The following is a 17,290-nucleotide window of genomic DNA, read 5'->3' on the forward strand; positions in this document are numbered from 1 at the left end:
CCCATAAGCTCTGGTATTGTCTCTAGTTTGCACGTGTGCTCCCTTTTGCTTGAACAAATCTCCTTTCTCCAACTTTCTAAGTACTAATCTCTGTATATCGAATCCTCATCTGTTCTTCAAGGCCTAGCTCAAATGCCATCTATAACATAAAATCACCCATCACAGCCACAGGTGAAGGAAATCATTCTACCTACTTTGAAGACACACAGAACGTTTTATCTTGTAGTTTTACAACACCTGATACTTTCTACCTGGAATTAGAGTTATTTATGCCCTAGTGATCTCTCTTTAAATCACCATAAATTTCTTGAAGGCAATATTCATGTCTTAATCATTTTTAAATCCCCATAGCACCTTTTCCTAAACGGACATTCTGAATAAGAGGTACTAAAATGTCCTGAATACACAAATCACTTACTTGTATTGCAACTCGAGCAGCAGGGATGATTTCCTCAACCCTAATAGAAGACCTGTCAGACACTGACAACTGTCGGTAGGATGACTTTTCTGGGGTACCACATAAGGACATCTGTCTGCTTGTCTGCCGGCTGACATTTCGGAATGGGCGGGAAGAAAGTGCTTCTATGCCATCTTTGGTGAGGTCTTCATCTAATAACGTGGGCATTGTTTGTCCAACAAGTAAAAATCTTAAAAAGAAATAGCTAGACTTATTCTGAGTCCATTTCACACTATTTAAAACATGATTTGAAAGAAAAGTCAAATATTGCCTGTTGAGACTAATGCAATCTATTTACATACCTTGCAAGCTGTAGACAGATGGAATAAACACCCTGCCTTGTTTCATAGTCTACTTCTGATGGGATGGAGTCTCTCTGCATGACATTTACAACCAAACTTCAAAAAGAATAAAAAAAGGCAGGATATTAAAGACTTCTATTTCTTTCATTTTAAATTTTCCATAAGTACAGTAATGTAATTGGTCATCAATATTATCAATCACTTAGTTTCTACACGATTCTGTCATATAAAGAGCCTACATATATCTATCATAATAATTTCCTATGATACCTATAAGCTTCCTAACTGTTCTCCCTGCTTCTGCTCTTGACTCTCCACCTTCCAAACCTATTTTCAAAAGACCCATCAGGGTGATCCTTGGAAAATTTGAGTCAGATCATGGCACTCCTCTGCATAAAATCCTTCAATGGCTTCCTATTTCCTACGCTGAAAAACAGCAGAGTCTTCACAGCAGCCTTTAAGATCCTTCGTAACTTGACCTCTGGTATCTCTACAATGTCATGTCCCAGACCTCTGTCTCATTTCAGAATGGGAAGCACTGCCTCATTCACTCTGCCCCAACCACACTGGCCTCCTGTGGCCTCTGCAGGCACTCCAGGCAGGTCCCCATGCATGGGTGTGTGCTGGCTGCTCCTCTGAAAAGCTTTCTCCTGGGTCTCGCTCCCTTATCTCCTCAGGTCTTTGCTAGATGTCACCCCAGTGAAGCTTTTCCTGATCACCCTACTGAAAATCACAGCCCCCGAATCCCTGCTTCCTTCTTTATTGTTCTCTACAGCTCTCCTCACCACCTGACACATATTTTTACTTACGTTAATTGTTTCCCCCTCTAAACTGTAAGCTTCATAAGGATGTGGATTTTGGTCTAATCTACTCACTGCTCTGTTCTCAGTGCTTAGAACAATATTTGGTACATGAATTAAATGATATACACAAATAAGCCAAATGTTTAATGCCTTTAGTTTGACAGCCCTGTAAATGGCTGAGTGATATGAAAGGAGCTTTTACTAAAACCACCTCTACAGTGTTGAACACAGAATAAAGCTACACATGTGTGCCAGACATTCTACGATACCTGGGAATAATTTTCGCCATCATTTCCCTGTTTCCCATCCCCTCAACCTCCTCAAGGTCCCTACCCAGCTTCTCTGTGCCAGATCTCCTCACATGAATTCCTTCAACCATCCTCTGCTCATGCGTCGAGCTGGTGTCCATGCTTTCCTTACCCAGAGGAAATGGCATGCCTACTTCTTTCTAGAGAAAATCTGCTTCCAACTGCAGTACAAGTTGGCCCCATCATTTACCCCTTTCTCTTTTATCTTTATTTTTTTATCCTTCATTGGTCTGTTTTAGTTAGCCTATGAAGAGAACCAAGTCTTCCAGTCTTTCACAAGCTAAAATCAAAACAGAAAAGCCAACTTTCCCCTCAGTTATTTTTCTCTTCAATTTACTGTCACCCCTTTTTTCTGACTCATCTGAAAGGAGAGATCTCTATGCCCTGATGCTACCTTCCTGCCTTACACTTGCCACTCAGCTCTGACAGCTGGATTATGCCCTCGTGGTTTTACTCACACGCTCCCAAATCTCTCATGCCATTCTCCACTTTTCTAACAAGCACCCTATCCAATCCAAACCATCTACTTCACATGACTCGGAAGGACCTTGTATGCAATCAAACTTATTTCTCTTGCTTTCCTCTGTTCCTTCCATCTCTCTGTGTTTATTTCCCATACTGACTAATGACTCACCATCTCCCCACTCTACCAAGCTACAAACCACAGGGCCATTTTATAAATGTCCCCACCCTCTACCTAGTCATAAATGTCATTCTGTCACTGCTCTTCATCTCCTCTCTGAATACTGTCAGTTCTCAGTCTTCCCTTCCTTTAGTCTCTCCCATTTCCCTTCGTCCTCTTCACTGCTGCCAGAGTAATTGTCCCAGGTAATTCTTGGCTTAGAAACTGCCTGCTTTTTCATGGACTACAAGACAACACTCATATTCCCCAATGAGACCCTTCTTGACACGTTTCTCTCCTTCATCCTTTGCTTGAACCTCACCAGGCAACTGAGGTTCCCAAGAGAGGCGATGCATCTTCATGCTCTCACTCATCCTTCCCTCCATACCAGCTTGGAGTGCTCTTTCCCTCCTTATTTACCTAGAGGATTTCTAGGTAAATAATTTCCCAATTCCTAGCTCAACGGTCATTTTCTGTGAATCATTTCCTAACCTTATGACCCTAAGCAAATTCAACCAATTTAACCACCACTTTCTCGCCCCTCCCCGTCACAAGTACTTTTTATATATAGCTCTGTTTTAATATCTTTTTTTTTTTTTGAGACAGGATCTTGTGGAGTGCAGTGGTGCAATCATGGCTCACTGAAACCTCTACCTCCCAAGCTCAAGTGATCCTCCCACCTCAGCGTCCCAAGTAGTTGGGACTACAGGTGCATGTCATCACACTCAGCTATTTTTTTATTTTTATTTTTCGTAGACATGAAGTCTCACTATGTTGCCCAGGACGATCTCAAACTCCTGGGCTCAAGTGATCCTTCTGCCTCAGCCCCACAAAGTGTTGGGATTACAGGCACGAACCACCATGCCTGGCCTGTTTTAATACTTATAATATAGTTACCTAGCTGTTTGTTATTCTTTGTTAAACCATCAGCTGCCTCTCAAAGGCAGAGATAATATCTAATTTATCTTTGCATCCACAACACTAATACCTTGCACAATATGGATTCACAGGGATCAAATTCACCTTATTTCAAACTGACATGAGACACAAAAGAAACAGATACAGTCTCCTTGCTTCTACTCTTCTTGAAAATGTCCCCCACTACCAGAGGGGAGACATGCTTCCATACATTTTTCAAATAATCAGAAGTAATAAAAGGATTTAAAATATTCTAAAGGACTGAAACATCATTCCTTCTTATAAGAACTCTCACAATGAGTCATATGATACCTTGTAGGAATAAGCAAGACTTTGCAGGGGAAATTAACTAAAATAACTATATTCATTTTCAGCAACTCATGTAACATGACATTGAAACTCCAACCTCAAACCGCCGGCTTTGAGGAAGTTTTCACAGAAGGATTTGGCACAGCTTCTGGCCATGTCATCATCAGCTGTTGGCATGAGTTTGGAGCTCAGAACCTAGGAAATAGGTAAGCACAATTTTTCATTCACATATTTTCAGCAGAAATTACTCCGTTATTAAATAAAACATTCAGACAACTTGAGTTAGAATTTCTTTAAATGTTGCACACTGTTTTTCCCTCAGAAGTATGTAGAAGCTGATGTTTCACGATAAAATAATCACATTTTCCCTATTCTATTTACTTTGGAAGAAAAATCTTTCCATTCTAGAGAAAGTTGGTGTGTTCTTTTCATGAAACTGGCAAACATGAAAGTCTCAGGCCCTCAGGCTTAGATAAGAACAGATAATTCCATGTGATATGCTAGATATATTCTTTAGAAAGATACAAACCAAAGTTTTATAAAACAGCCCATATATTAAAAATGCAAGATGAGTTCCCCAATAACTCTAACTCCTATTTATTGAACATCTACAATGTATCAGGCATATGTATTTTACTTGATAGAGAACTGAGACCTGAAAGGTTAAGTAGGTTAAGTGACCGCCCACCCAAGATCACATGGTTAGAATTCAAATTCAGATGTGTCTCATTCTAACACTCATGCCCTTCTATGATGCCGCAATGCCTACCTAAAGTGGAGTTCAACTGAATACTTTGGTTGGGCAGAATTTCACACAAATAACCATACTATAGCCAAGACTACAAATCTAGTTCACATTCTAGTTTTACCTAACTGAGAGACCTTAGGCATACAATGCTCCCTTTTGTCCTAGTTTTCTCATCACTAAGTGGGCATAGTAATTACCTTTACAGGAAGATCAAAGGATTAAATACTACAGCACAAGCTTTAAGGTGCTTAGTAGAAGCATCAGGACAAAACAAGTACTCAGTAAACAACTGCTTATTTAGTTACGATTTAAAAATAAAAACTCACATTGCCTCAGTCTTAACTAGATGTGGCTCAAGATCATTTTCTAGTCTAAAAAAATCTGCTTCTATGAATCCATGAGTTTTATGAGTTTAGAACTTAATGTGGGATTTTGTTAAAGATGCCTTCTTCTCAGGTTGCTCTTGGAGAAACAGGTCCACCAACCTGGGATAAAGAGCATTACATGGGAGAAAAGGAACCTGTGCTCTTCTAAGCCCTTCAAGCCTATATAGCTCTTTGTCTACATGGACACTCCGACCCCACCCACCTCATGCTTAATGGACAACAATTTAGTGAATTGACAGGTTTCTTCAAAGACACAGAAATACCCACTTTGAAGTTTCCTAGCAGGTAAGTAAAAGTTAATGAACAAACTGTAAAGAAATTAACCTTTTAGCTGACAGCAAAATAAGAGCTTTTGGGAGTGTTAGGTTTCCAACTATTTTGTGTATCTAAATCAAAACAAAAAATATCAAAGGAATTCACACTTACTCAGGAGTCCTAAAATGATACCAGAGGTATTTTACTACTGCAGTGCTATGGCTCTAAGATAATGTAATTTGGATAGTTGATGACAAGTTGACCCATTGTTGGACCATTCTGTTTTCTATCAAATGTGGGTGTTAAAATTACACTTGAACTTTTGGAGATAATCATTTAAAACAAATGACAGATCTGGCAGGAATCACAAGATGCAAATTCTACAGACTTAAATGGGCTAAAAATTCCTAGGCAATTTTCTGTTTTGGAATACTGCATACATTTTATTTTTTGACATCTGTTTATTAAACAGGGTGAACACTAAGTTAGTATTTTCATTTTGAATATAAGCCTCCGCAGTATGCACGAAAATGTAAAATATAAACAGAAAGCACTTTGGTACTTCAAGCTGTTGTTATAACTTAATACTACACTGAATGCTACTACATTTCATAAAGTTAATTCTTAAACACAGGGATGACTCAACCTCAAACATGGTTTTCATGCTGAATACTGCATATATTTTTAAATGTTCACACTAAATAAGGACATGCTTAATTTTAAAATACTTGCTAAATACTTTTCCTTTTAGACCAATATGTCTTTTCACAAGAATGATTAAGGCAAATATGAAATGTCATCACACCTTGAAGCAATAAGATACCGCTTGTATGAAAAGTTATCACATTGTACAAGCAATGAGTGGGAAAACGAAGGACTATAATAATATGCTCCCAATTAGATTGTCAATGAAATGAAACTTGGAAAAAATGCAGGTACCCTCTTAAAAAGTTTGACTTTTGTGTACTTAAGATACATGATATAATAATTAAGATTGCTTAGGCACTGATATGGATTCTTTATTGCCTGGATATAACTTCCTAAGACAAAGCAAAATCATTCAGGGCCTTATTTTCTTCAAACCAAAAGTGGTATGAGGGTCTGACCTATTACTCTTCAAGAGCAGAACTGATTCCAGTTGGTCACTTTCACATAGTGCTTTGTTTACTCTCTGCCATCCAGACTCAGTATATCCAGCTTCCATATGTCTTACTCATAAGATCTTGGAGAGAATATCTTGTTTTTTTCCAACTCTGTTCCTTTAACTACCACCATGACTTGTAGACAGTAAACAATTAAATGTGTTGGTTTAAAGCTTCCTTTGGGGAGGCTAATTACAATGAACTGAGTGCTTGTATTCCCCTAAAATTCCTATTTTGGAAGTGAGGACACAGTGAGGCGGTACCATCTATGAACCAGGAGGCCAGCCCACACCAGACACCGAATCTGCCAGTGTCTTGATCTTGGACTCCCTAGCCACTCCAACTATGAGAAATAAATGCTTGCAGTTTAAGCCATCCAGTCTATGGTGATTTGTTATAGCAGCCCAAATGGGCTAAGGTAGTGATCGAAATAATCTTTTGCATATTCAAAGGCAAAAAAGTTTCAATTTATAATCTATTTCTTAAAACTAATTTTCAACCAATCATCACATAACAGAAACCTATTTACTTATTTCTGACATCTGAAAGCATGAATCTATAAATCCAAATAGATCTGTCAAAAGGAAACGGAAAGAAATTAGGTTTCTTACTTCCAAGTTGTAGAGCACTCTGAAGGTAGACATTCCTGGGGCAAAAGATCGAAACAGACTTTCTAAAATTGAACTGGCACTTGGCTGGTGCTGTTGCTTTGATGACAGGGATGGAGATTTTGAGGACTGAGAACTTGATTCAGACAGCAATGTTTTCTAAGTTGAAGAGAATAAAAAAAGACATAAACTTCTTAAAAGGACAAATTAAAGAGAAATAGATCTTAGTACATGTTCTAATATTCTTTCCCTCTTTAATATAAGCCACATCAATGTTATTTTCTAAAAATTAACTTCATAAAACCACATTACTATTAAAACATCAAACTTGATCATACAAATTCTAAACATTCAATAAGATTCAAATACTACATGAATGCTTCTGAGCATGTATTCTAAGCAACACTGAGAAGGTCATTTTAATTTGTTTCTGTGTTTAAAATTTGTATCTCTAAATACTGATAATAAAATTATAAGACTGCTAAAGTGGTAGGCTTGAAAAATGTGTTAAGCTAATACTAGTGATACATTTTATAATTACATTAGTTCGCTTATCCTTCAAATTAATTTACAAGCAATAAATGACATGACTGAGCTGACCTAAATTTCTAACACTAAATTATAAAATAGAAAATACAGTTCTAACAACTTTTTCTACATGAATTTATTCTGAGAACATAATTAAACAGTATTATAGATAAGACACAATATCAATATATAGATAAATCTCTTAAGGAACAACATTCTAACAATTAACACAAATGAACTTTAAATATCGACTGTGAAAAAATTAAATGGTAATCCATTTATATAAGCAACTCAGACACAGGCAACAATCAGATTCAAAGAGGCATCATAGCTAATGAAAAACTTCTCAGCTGAATCACAACTAGAGTCTGATCTGGGACAAGTAACTTCATCTCTTTGAGCTTTGGTTTCCTAATATATAACATGAGGAGGTGGAAAGGTAGATGATATTAAAGGTTCTTTCCAGTTCTGAAATCTGATGTCATTATTGACTTTTATATAGATACTTTAAAACCAACATTAAGTTCTGATTTCCATTTATGGCAAAGGTATTTCTTTCTTTCTTTTCTTTTTTGAGACAGGGTCTTACTTTGTTGCCCAGGCTGGAGTGCATGTATAATCTTGGCTCACTGCAGCCTCAACCTCTTGGGTTCAAGCTATCCTCCCACCTCAGCCTCCTGAGTAGCTGGGACTATAGGTACATGTCATCACACCAGGGTAATTTTTTAATTTGTAGAGATGGGGTCACCCTACATTGTCCAGGCTGGTCTTGAACTCTGGGGCTTAAACCATCCTCCGACCTCGGCCTCCCAAATTGTTGGGATTACAGGTGTGAGTCACTGCAATGGGCTGGCAAAGGTATTTTTCAAAAGAAGAAAAAACAGTATGGGAAAGATATCATATGACCTTGATGTGATTTCAGGTTGCATTTTCACTCACTGAATTGTGATATAAAATTGTCATGCTAGTTAAATAACTATCAAAAATACTCATACCTTTCTTCCTAAAGAATCAAGTTGATCAAGGGCTTCCTGAATAGCTGGATCAGTGGGTATCAAGAGCAGAAGCTTCCGTACTCGTAGAGTTATCCTGAAGTTTTTCAAATACAAATTTTTGTTACATATAAGCCATAGTTTAACAACAAAGTCCATTTGCATAGAATATAAAGTAAAATGCATTTCAAGTGAAAAGTGACTTGGCTCCCTAATATTAGTAACTTTCTCTCTGCCCAAGTCTCACAAATATTTATATTTACCTTGGCTCTTCCAGATTGGCGAGCTGATAAAGCATGTCAAATACATTACATACGAGAGCCATCACTACACCAGGGAGGGATTTCTCCTGATGGAAAAAAGCAAAATAGAAATTCAAATTTACAAAAGAATGTTCTCCTTTCCTAATCAAACTTACAAACAATAAAAATACTAGTTCTGAAAGGCTGGTCACCGTAAAGCTTGAGGGAAGCACAGTGCTCATCTGTACTGAAGAACACCACAAGGGAACATAATAGATGAGGGATCACTACCTTCTAGTGTGTATTACTTGCTCTCCCTTCTCCTGGCCACCTGCCAGTGAAGGGACTAAGATGACAAAGGCAGGCACAGTAGAAGAGAGGTAAAGCAGAGGGCATATGTGATTAATAAAATGGAGAGCAGGCACCACTAAGCTAATGACTGCTCACCAGCAGAGAACAGGGTGAGTGATGTGAAAACAAAAGTAGTGTGTTTATGTGTCTACATTCACACATAACACTAGATATATGTAATTTAAGTTGAGAAAAAGAAGTTACCATGGTTTTTTCCTAAAGATCAGAAAAGACAAAATGGTTATAACCGCATAAAAGAGATTCGGATATGATTAAAGTACTATTTTCTGATTATAAGGAATAAGAAATCAGACATCATTACACATTGTATTTATAAGTGGGAAGATTTTAATAAATTCAGGATAAATGTGAGACAGTTAAAATTATTAAACTTGAAGATACTATGTACATTGTTTTGTTGTTATTTATCTGCTATAATACCATTCTGAGTGGGATTTCTTTTTAAAATTCTTGTTATATATGAAACATAATTTTTTTAAAAAATTGAGATGGGGGTCTCACTATGTTGTCCAGGTTGGTCTTGAACTCCTGGCCTCCAGCAATCCTCCTGCCTCAGTCTCCCAAACTACTAGGATTACAGGCATGAGCCACCACACCCAATCTTTCAATACAGTTAACTTTGACAACTCCACAATACCAACACAGGCTGAGTATCCCTAATTCAAAAATCTGAAATGTGAAATTCTCCAAAATCGGAAACTTTCTGGGTGCCAACACGACATCACATGTGGAAAATTCCATGCCTGACCTCATGTAACCGATCTCAGTCAAAATCTTGTTTCGTGCACAAAATTATTTAAGATGTATAAAATTACCTTCAGGCTATGTATATAAGGTGTATATGAATCATAAATAAATTTAGTGTTTGGATTTGGGTCCCATCCTCAAGATATCTCATTATGTATATGCAAATATTCTAAAATCCTAAGGACTACTCAACTTGCACTAAACTTTAAGAATTCTTTGATCTCTCTAGTAAGGTTTATGCTCTGTAAATTAAAAAGATGCAGTCACACAAAGTCTTATGTTTGGAATTAAAGAAATATATATAATAACCATAGGGGGAAAAACTGTATATGTCTTTTCAATACCTTTATTTTACATTAGCTTGCTTTCTAGACTATAGAAGCCGAAAAAGCAGAACCGTCTTACGCAGCTTTGTACACCTGGAGTCCTAACACAGAGAAGGTACAAAATAAACTAATTCATGAAGTCACTGAAATACTGATTGAGTATCTATCGTGTTCTAGCCACTGTTTTAGGTGTCGAGGATGCAGCAGTGAACCAAGCAGAAGAAAATCTGCTTTCATGGAGCTTATGTTTTATTAGGGGAGAGACATAAACAAGATAAATAAAATACACAATATGCTAAAGAAAAAATAAAGTAGGGAAGGGAAATAAAAAGATACAGGGATAAGAAAGAGGCTGAAAATCTAGATAAGACCGTCAAAGAAGGCTGGCTGAGAATATGAGTAAAAGCTGAAGAAAGTGAGAGTGAGCCACCTGTGTATCAGGAAAGAACAGCTTAGGCACAGGGAAGAGCAAGTTCACAGACCATGCTATTTGAGGACCAACGTGGAGGCCAGTGCGGCTGGAGTGGTGAGAGGAGAAGCTCACAGGAGACAACCTTGGAGAGGCTCTGGGGGACACATTAGGAAGGCCCTGAAGGTCCCAATAAAGACTGGCTCTTATTCTGAGTGAGACAGGAGCCACTCGGGCCGAGTGGTACAATCTGACTTATGTTTAGTAAGATCCTGGGCCACTGGGTGCCCTGTAGCGAAGAGACTGAACTGGTGTAAGAGCAGAAACTGTGAGAGCAGTTAGGATACTATTAAAAACACGCCAGGTGAGGCATGGTGATTGCCTAGACTGGTGTGCAAGCTGTGGATGCAGAAAAAAGTAGCTGGATTCTCGATGCATTCTAAAGGTGGAGTCAAGAATTTGCTCATGGACATGGGTGTGAAAGAAGGAACCCAAAGATTCTGACATGAGCCAACTAGAAAGCTGGAGATGCCATCATTTGCGATACAGCAAGACTGTGGGAAGAAGAGATTTGGAGTGGGAGTGAGGTAGTGGGGAAAAGGGTATAAGGAGTTCAATTTGGGATAAATTAGGATTGGGGTGCCTTGTAGACACTTAAGAGATGTTAAGTGGATGGATCCATTTCTTTGAACTTCAGGTTAAAGCTAAAAACCAGAAGTCAGCAATGTACACACAATATGCGGAGACTGGAGACTGGATGAGATTATTAAGGGAATGACTGTAGACAGAGGAGAGGTCCAAAGATTGGGCCAGGGAACTCCTCAGTACAGAGATCAGGGAGATGAAGAGAAATTGGCAAAGGAGACCAAAAAACAAAAAACCAACCAAACAGGCAGAGAGGCAGTGGAAAGTCACGCAAGTCCTGAAAGCCAAGTGAAGAGTGTTCCAAGGGGGAAGTGACCACATGTATCAGCTTCAACAAAACACCAAGAAGACAAGGACTAAGAGGTGGAGGTGACAGACTAACTTGAAAAGAGGTTAATTCTTATCAAGAGAGATCAAGACAGGATGTCAAAGAAAAGCTGGAAAGAAGTTTAGACAACTCTTTCAAGGAGTTTTGCTGATTTTGGAAGGAGAATGGGGCAGAAACTAAAGTGGAAATGGGGTGAAGAGTTTTTTTAAGATGGCAGAAATAATAACACAATATGCTTGAACACTAATGGGAATGACCCAGTAGAGAGGGGAAAAAAAAATCAACGAAGAGAGAGATGCATGAGAGGACAGTGAGTGGCCAGGCAGAATCATTCAGTGATTGATTCAGAAGGCTGGTAAATTATATTATCTTCTTCTCTCAACTAAATCCCAGCATTTGTTATACAGTTTGGAAGAGTCAGAACTTGTCTGAGAGAAAAGATATCATCATCCAAACCCATATGGGCTGAATACAAAACGACAGTGATTGTTAAGTTCTTGTTTTTAAATTGAAATTGATCACCCAGTACCTGCTCCATGACATATGAAGAACTAAAAACCCCACTGCTGCTGCTACTGGAGCTGGTTGAAGAATCTGCTGAACTCCCAGATGGGGTCCCACTGCCAGAAGTCTTCACTGTAAGGATCTGTTCATCAGAAAAGCCCAGTTGGTGGAGTAGCTTTTGATCTTTATTCACTGTCAGCTGCAAAAAGTGGTTTCTTAATTATTGAGAGGAAAAGAGGAAATTATTCATATCAGGCTAAATATTTATATTATATCATTTATTATTCATAAAAACTGCTTATTTTAAACCTACCAGGCTATCATTTGTAAATATCTGTATATTATCCATAGGAGAGCACAACTGCTTGGCTATTTTCCACCGGACACTCCCTATGGTTTCATTACTGTGAGCCTGTAAAATAAAATTAAACATGTTGTGAGAGAATTCATTTATTTATTCATTTAAACAACTGGGCATCTACTAGGTAATGGGCACTGTTCTAGAAGCTGGGAACACAGCAGAGAACATAAAGACAAGAATCCCTACCCTCGTGAGGCTTCCCTTCTGCTATAATTAAATGTTCCATTCTACACTCCACCTCCTCCCCATCAAGCACGGAATGAGACCTCAAGCCCTTCTTCCACTGCGGTGTTGTCCACTCTTTCCCTTTTTCACTGTGCTCCCCTCACACCAGCCACCTTGCTTGCCTTTGTACCTGTTCCTCCATTTGCCTGGAACGTTCTCCCAAGCAAACGTCACTTACCCTGTCACTTTACTCAAGTTTGTGCTCAAACGTCACTACCTCAGAGAGACTTTTCCCTGTCCACCTTTAAATAAAATATTTTGTGCATTCCCATCACCCTCTTATCACCGTCCTCACCAATGTATCCTACTTTACTCTTATTTGTTCTTTATAATACTCACCACTGCCTGACATTATATAATATTTATTTATATATCTGCTTATACCCCACAGTTTCATTTCAGGTCTTTATTCTACATCTGTTTACCAAACAAACTTTAGAATGATTATTCATGCAGCTATCTCAATCAAGACTGCTTTATGAAACTAATAAGACAACATGAAAATGGCTATAGTTCTTAATATAAACCTACCTCGACAGTGAAGGTATCTTTGGTAGACTCATAGGTAACATTAAGAGTTAAAAGATGTCCATGAAATGAGGCACCATGAGGTAGAATAGTTCGTGGAACAGAGTAAAAATCCTTAAAAAACAAATAAGTCAAGTCAGATGGACAGTACCACATCAGAAATATATACCTTTGTACATATGATGAATGAAGATGCTTTCTTAAGAAAAGAGAGGCTAACTGGGTTTGGTGGTGTGCTAAACTCCCAGCTACTAGAAAGGCTGAGGTGGCAAGATGGCTTGAGCCCAGCCTAAGCAACATGCGTCTTAAAAGAAGGAGGCGGCTTACCTCTATAGTGATCACATAGCGCTCTGCCAGAAGCAGCAGTCTCTCAATTATTACAAGTTTAGTGGATCTACAGATTAAAAAAAAAAGTATTACAAAGTATTTGAAGTGAGTTACTGATCTGACCTCAATTCTAGTCTGTTTCACCAAAACCACAATTAACAGTTAGCACTCAGTGGTCAAAGACTGAGATTTGCAAAGATTAAACTTCCCTTTTACCCAATGGGGAGGTCGTTCTACCAGCTGACAGCTGTAGCATACAGATGGGATAAGGGAGAAGCCTGTACCTCCCCATGTTTCCTTTCCTTTCTTCTTTTTAATTCTTTAAACAGTTATTCCACAAATGGAGGACCTGGGTTTCTAGGCCTATCTGTCCATTAATTCATCAAGAATGAAATCAGTGAGTTTGACTCTCATTAATCTTGTAACTAAAATATGACATACAATTCTGTGAACACATGAAATCTGACAAAGTTCTGAACTGCCTGAGAATTAGAAGACAAATGCAAATCAGTAAGTATGACACAAACAAACGTTGCTATCTGAAAATGAGATCTGAGATCTCTTTTGGTTGAAGACTTATGGGAGCTTACTTATCAGTTGAAATAATCAGACTGCAATATTCATCAGCTTATATAGTCATAACCCCATACTTTACTAAAGAGAACACTGCATGTATTAACATTAAGAAATGAAAATCCAAGTCCTCTTAATTTAAACATTTTATATTCCAGAGAGTCTAGATATTTCAAAGAGGTATATATCTAAAACTGAAAAGAGGTGCTAGTTTCTAACAATTGGTCTGGTATGCTGATTAGCAGTACCAAAAATTTCACTCTAAAAAACAGCTGATTAAACACATTTTAGCAGTTCTGTTAAATATATTTAACGGAGTTCTAAATTATTCCAGTCTATGGGCAAGAACTAGAACTTGAAATTCAGATGAAAAATTTTCAGAAAATATTTAAGTCCATAATAAGTGAGTGAACTATTGAGTGAACTGTTTTTAAATTATGCCTCAATAATGAATTAAATCACAGACAGTTATTATGAAATACTGTACAGATGACAGAAATCCCACTACACCAAGCTGGAACAATTATGGATACTGAAAAGTTCTTTCCAAACTAGTGAAATGAGATAAACTACAATGTTCTGGTTCAAATTCGACTTTGAAACTATATATTCTTATTAATCCTCTTTAGAGTTTGTAATAAGAATATTTTAAATTATGTGGTTTTTCTCTGTAGTCCACCAAATATGAAATGATTCAGAATAAAAAGCACTTAGTAAAGAGAAAAAAACAAAAAGCATAGTCATTTAAAGAAGTAGGAGTTTGGACATCCTAACCCAACAGCACATAAAATACACTTACATTCTAATTTATCAGATAAATATAAGGAACTGAGTCATAGAGATGGACTACATCTTACAAACATGTAATTGGGAATTCTTAATATACATTTTAAATGAAAGTCTATTTGAGATATACTTCCAACAATGTAGGAATGTGAAAGTCATGTTAGTGTTCTTATCATGAGTTGAATCTATCATTACTTCTGCCATTTAAAAATGAAGTCGGAAAAGGCTGAGTTTGTTGGCTTCCTTCATATTAACGAAGTATAGTACACAATACTCAAGTCATTTTTAAAAAGAATGGGCTGGGCGCAGTGGCACAAGCCTGTAATCCCAGCACTTTGGGAGGCTTAGGCCGGCGGATCACCTGGTCAGGAGATCGAGACCATCCTGGCTAACACGGTGAAACCCTGACTCTACTAAAAATACAAAAAATTAGCCGGGCGTGGTGGCGGGCGCCTGTAGTCCCAGCTACTCAAGAGGCTGAGGCAGGAGAATGGCGAGAACCCGGGAGGCGGAGCTTGCAGTGAGCCGAGATTGCGCCACTGCACTCCAGCCTGGGCAACAGAGCGAGACTCCGTCTCAAAAAAAAAAAAAAAAAAAAAAGGAAAAGAAGAATGGGGAAAGGACTCACTGCCTTGATTCCCCCTTTTTAAAGGAAGGCTTTAACAAGCAAAGGAATATCCTTATTCAGTTGTGAATAAGAATAGTCACTCTAGAGTAGAGACAGACTCTATGAGTACCCATCACTAGAGGGCAGCAGCAGAGTGAGGTACGGAGAGCAAGCCCTTCCCAGAGCACTCGCCAGTTTTCTGGGAAACAATGACGTGGTGCTGCTTACCAGTACAGGCTCAGAAAGACCCACAAAAGTATTTTAGTTACTTCCATCTAACGTTCCAAATTATGCATTGTTTCTCCTATATCACCTATTCATGAAATCTGAGTTTAGCGTCTGTTGTAGTTCTCTGACATCAAAGAACTACAGCAGATGCTAAACTCAAGATTTCATCAATATGGCTGGGCACGGTGGCTCACGCCTGTAACCCCAGCACTTTGGGAGGCCGAGACGGGTGGATCACGAGGTCGAGACCATCCTGGCTAACACGGTGAAACCCAGTCTCTACTAAAAATATAAAAAAAAAAAATTAGCCGAGTGTGGTGGCGGGCGCCTGTAGTCCCAGCTACACCGGAGGCTGAGGCAGGAGAATGGCGTGAATCCGGGGGGCGGAGCTTGCAGTGAGCCAAGATCGCGCCACTGCACTCCAGCCTGGGCAACAGAGCGAGACTTGGCCTCAAAAAATAAAAAATAAAAAAGATTTCATCAATAATAACTGAAAACTCAAAAAACAGCAATGTAATAGATTGAGACAATGTACAAAAAAAAAAAAAGAGACAATGTCAGTTTAAAGTTTTAACACAAACATTGGGGGATAAAGTTCTCACTAAAATTATTTTGAAAATACTTTTATTATTTGAATATTTTAGTGACTATGATTATATTATAATGCATAATTTTAATTAATCATCTTCCACTTCATTCTGCTTACCCTATTAATGCTCTGAGCTTGAGTATTCAAGGAGAAAAACCTAAGTAAATATTTTAAACTTGAAAAAAATTAATCTTCATACAATGTATGTGTATTCCATTCTAAACAGTAAGTTATTCATACTACATAGAATAAAAGTAAAATGAATCAAATAAAAACTAAAACAAGAAGACTTGTCCACCAGGCACAGGGCAGTACTTGGGTGGTTCTGGTGATGACCTACACACAGAACTTCCAAAGAGACACAGATTCAGGGGTGTATGATGGGGAACATGTAATTCTGAGGATTATGACAGCTTGCAAAAATTATGATACAAAATGAAGAAATCAGTAAGAAACCTACATAAAAAATACCATTTAAGAAAACTGACGTGTGTGTGTTGTATATTTTTCACTTCTGATCACTTACCTATAAGGAGACTGAACTGAGGTTGCTACAGTTGGCATGGCAGTTGCTGTAAGCATTTTTGTTGCTCTGGTCACAGCATGTGTTAGAGTGGGGCCACCAAGTGCTGAACTGGCTGCCTAAAAGATACCAAACAGTCATTCTTTATCAGGGTTTCTCAACCTGGATGCTAATGACACTCTGGACAGGATAATTTGCTGTTGCAGAGGGCTGGCCTGGGCATTCATTGCCAGATGTTTAACAGGATCCCTGGCCTCTACCTACCTAGGGACCAGTAGGATGCTTCTAGCTGTGACAACCAAAAATGTCTCCACATATTACCAAATGACCCCCAGAGGCAAAATAAGCCCCAGCTGAGAACTAGTGCCCTACATATGTTAATACTTACATGGGACCTCATAAAGGGTATTTGAATACTTGAACATTTTTTTCTAATGACATATTTGCATAGAAGTCACAATTAGGGAAATACTGTACATATTCTAGCACATACTTATCATCAGAAAGTTTTATTGGAATTGGGAGGCAGTAGCATTTTAGGCTTTTGGAATATTTTTGATTAGATATAAAACTTAAGCATATCAACTGAATA

At 38.2% G+C, this 17,290-nt stretch overlaps 1 protein-coding gene across 1 annotated transcript in view; it reads right to left on the minus strand.

Annotated features, from left to right (window-relative positions):
• Positions 1 to 17,290, minus strand: part of USP24 (ubiquitin specific peptidase 24) — a 150,815-nt gene that overhangs the window by 59,342 nt on the left and 74,183 nt on the right. Inside the window, 11 exon segments of the mRNA XM_017869403.1 lie at positions 419 to 647; positions 760 to 855; positions 3,817 to 3,914; positions 6,862 to 7,017; positions 8,382 to 8,475; positions 8,642 to 8,727; positions 11,977 to 12,150; positions 12,265 to 12,363; positions 13,069 to 13,179; positions 13,393 to 13,459; positions 16,702 to 16,817. Coding sequence (XP_017724892.1) covers positions 419 to 647; positions 760 to 855; positions 3,817 to 3,914; positions 6,862 to 7,017; positions 8,382 to 8,475; positions 8,642 to 8,727; positions 11,977 to 12,150; positions 12,265 to 12,363; positions 13,069 to 13,179; positions 13,393 to 13,459; positions 16,702 to 16,817 — 1,326 coding nt within the window.

This window comes from Rhinopithecus bieti, unplaced genomic scaffold, assembly GCF_001698545.2.
Source record: "Rhinopithecus bieti isolate Rb0 unplaced genomic scaffold, ASM169854v2 scaffold_4916, whole genome shotgun sequence".
In the NCBI taxonomy this organism is placed as follows: Eukaryota; Metazoa; Chordata; class Mammalia; order Primates; family Cercopithecidae; genus Rhinopithecus; species Rhinopithecus bieti.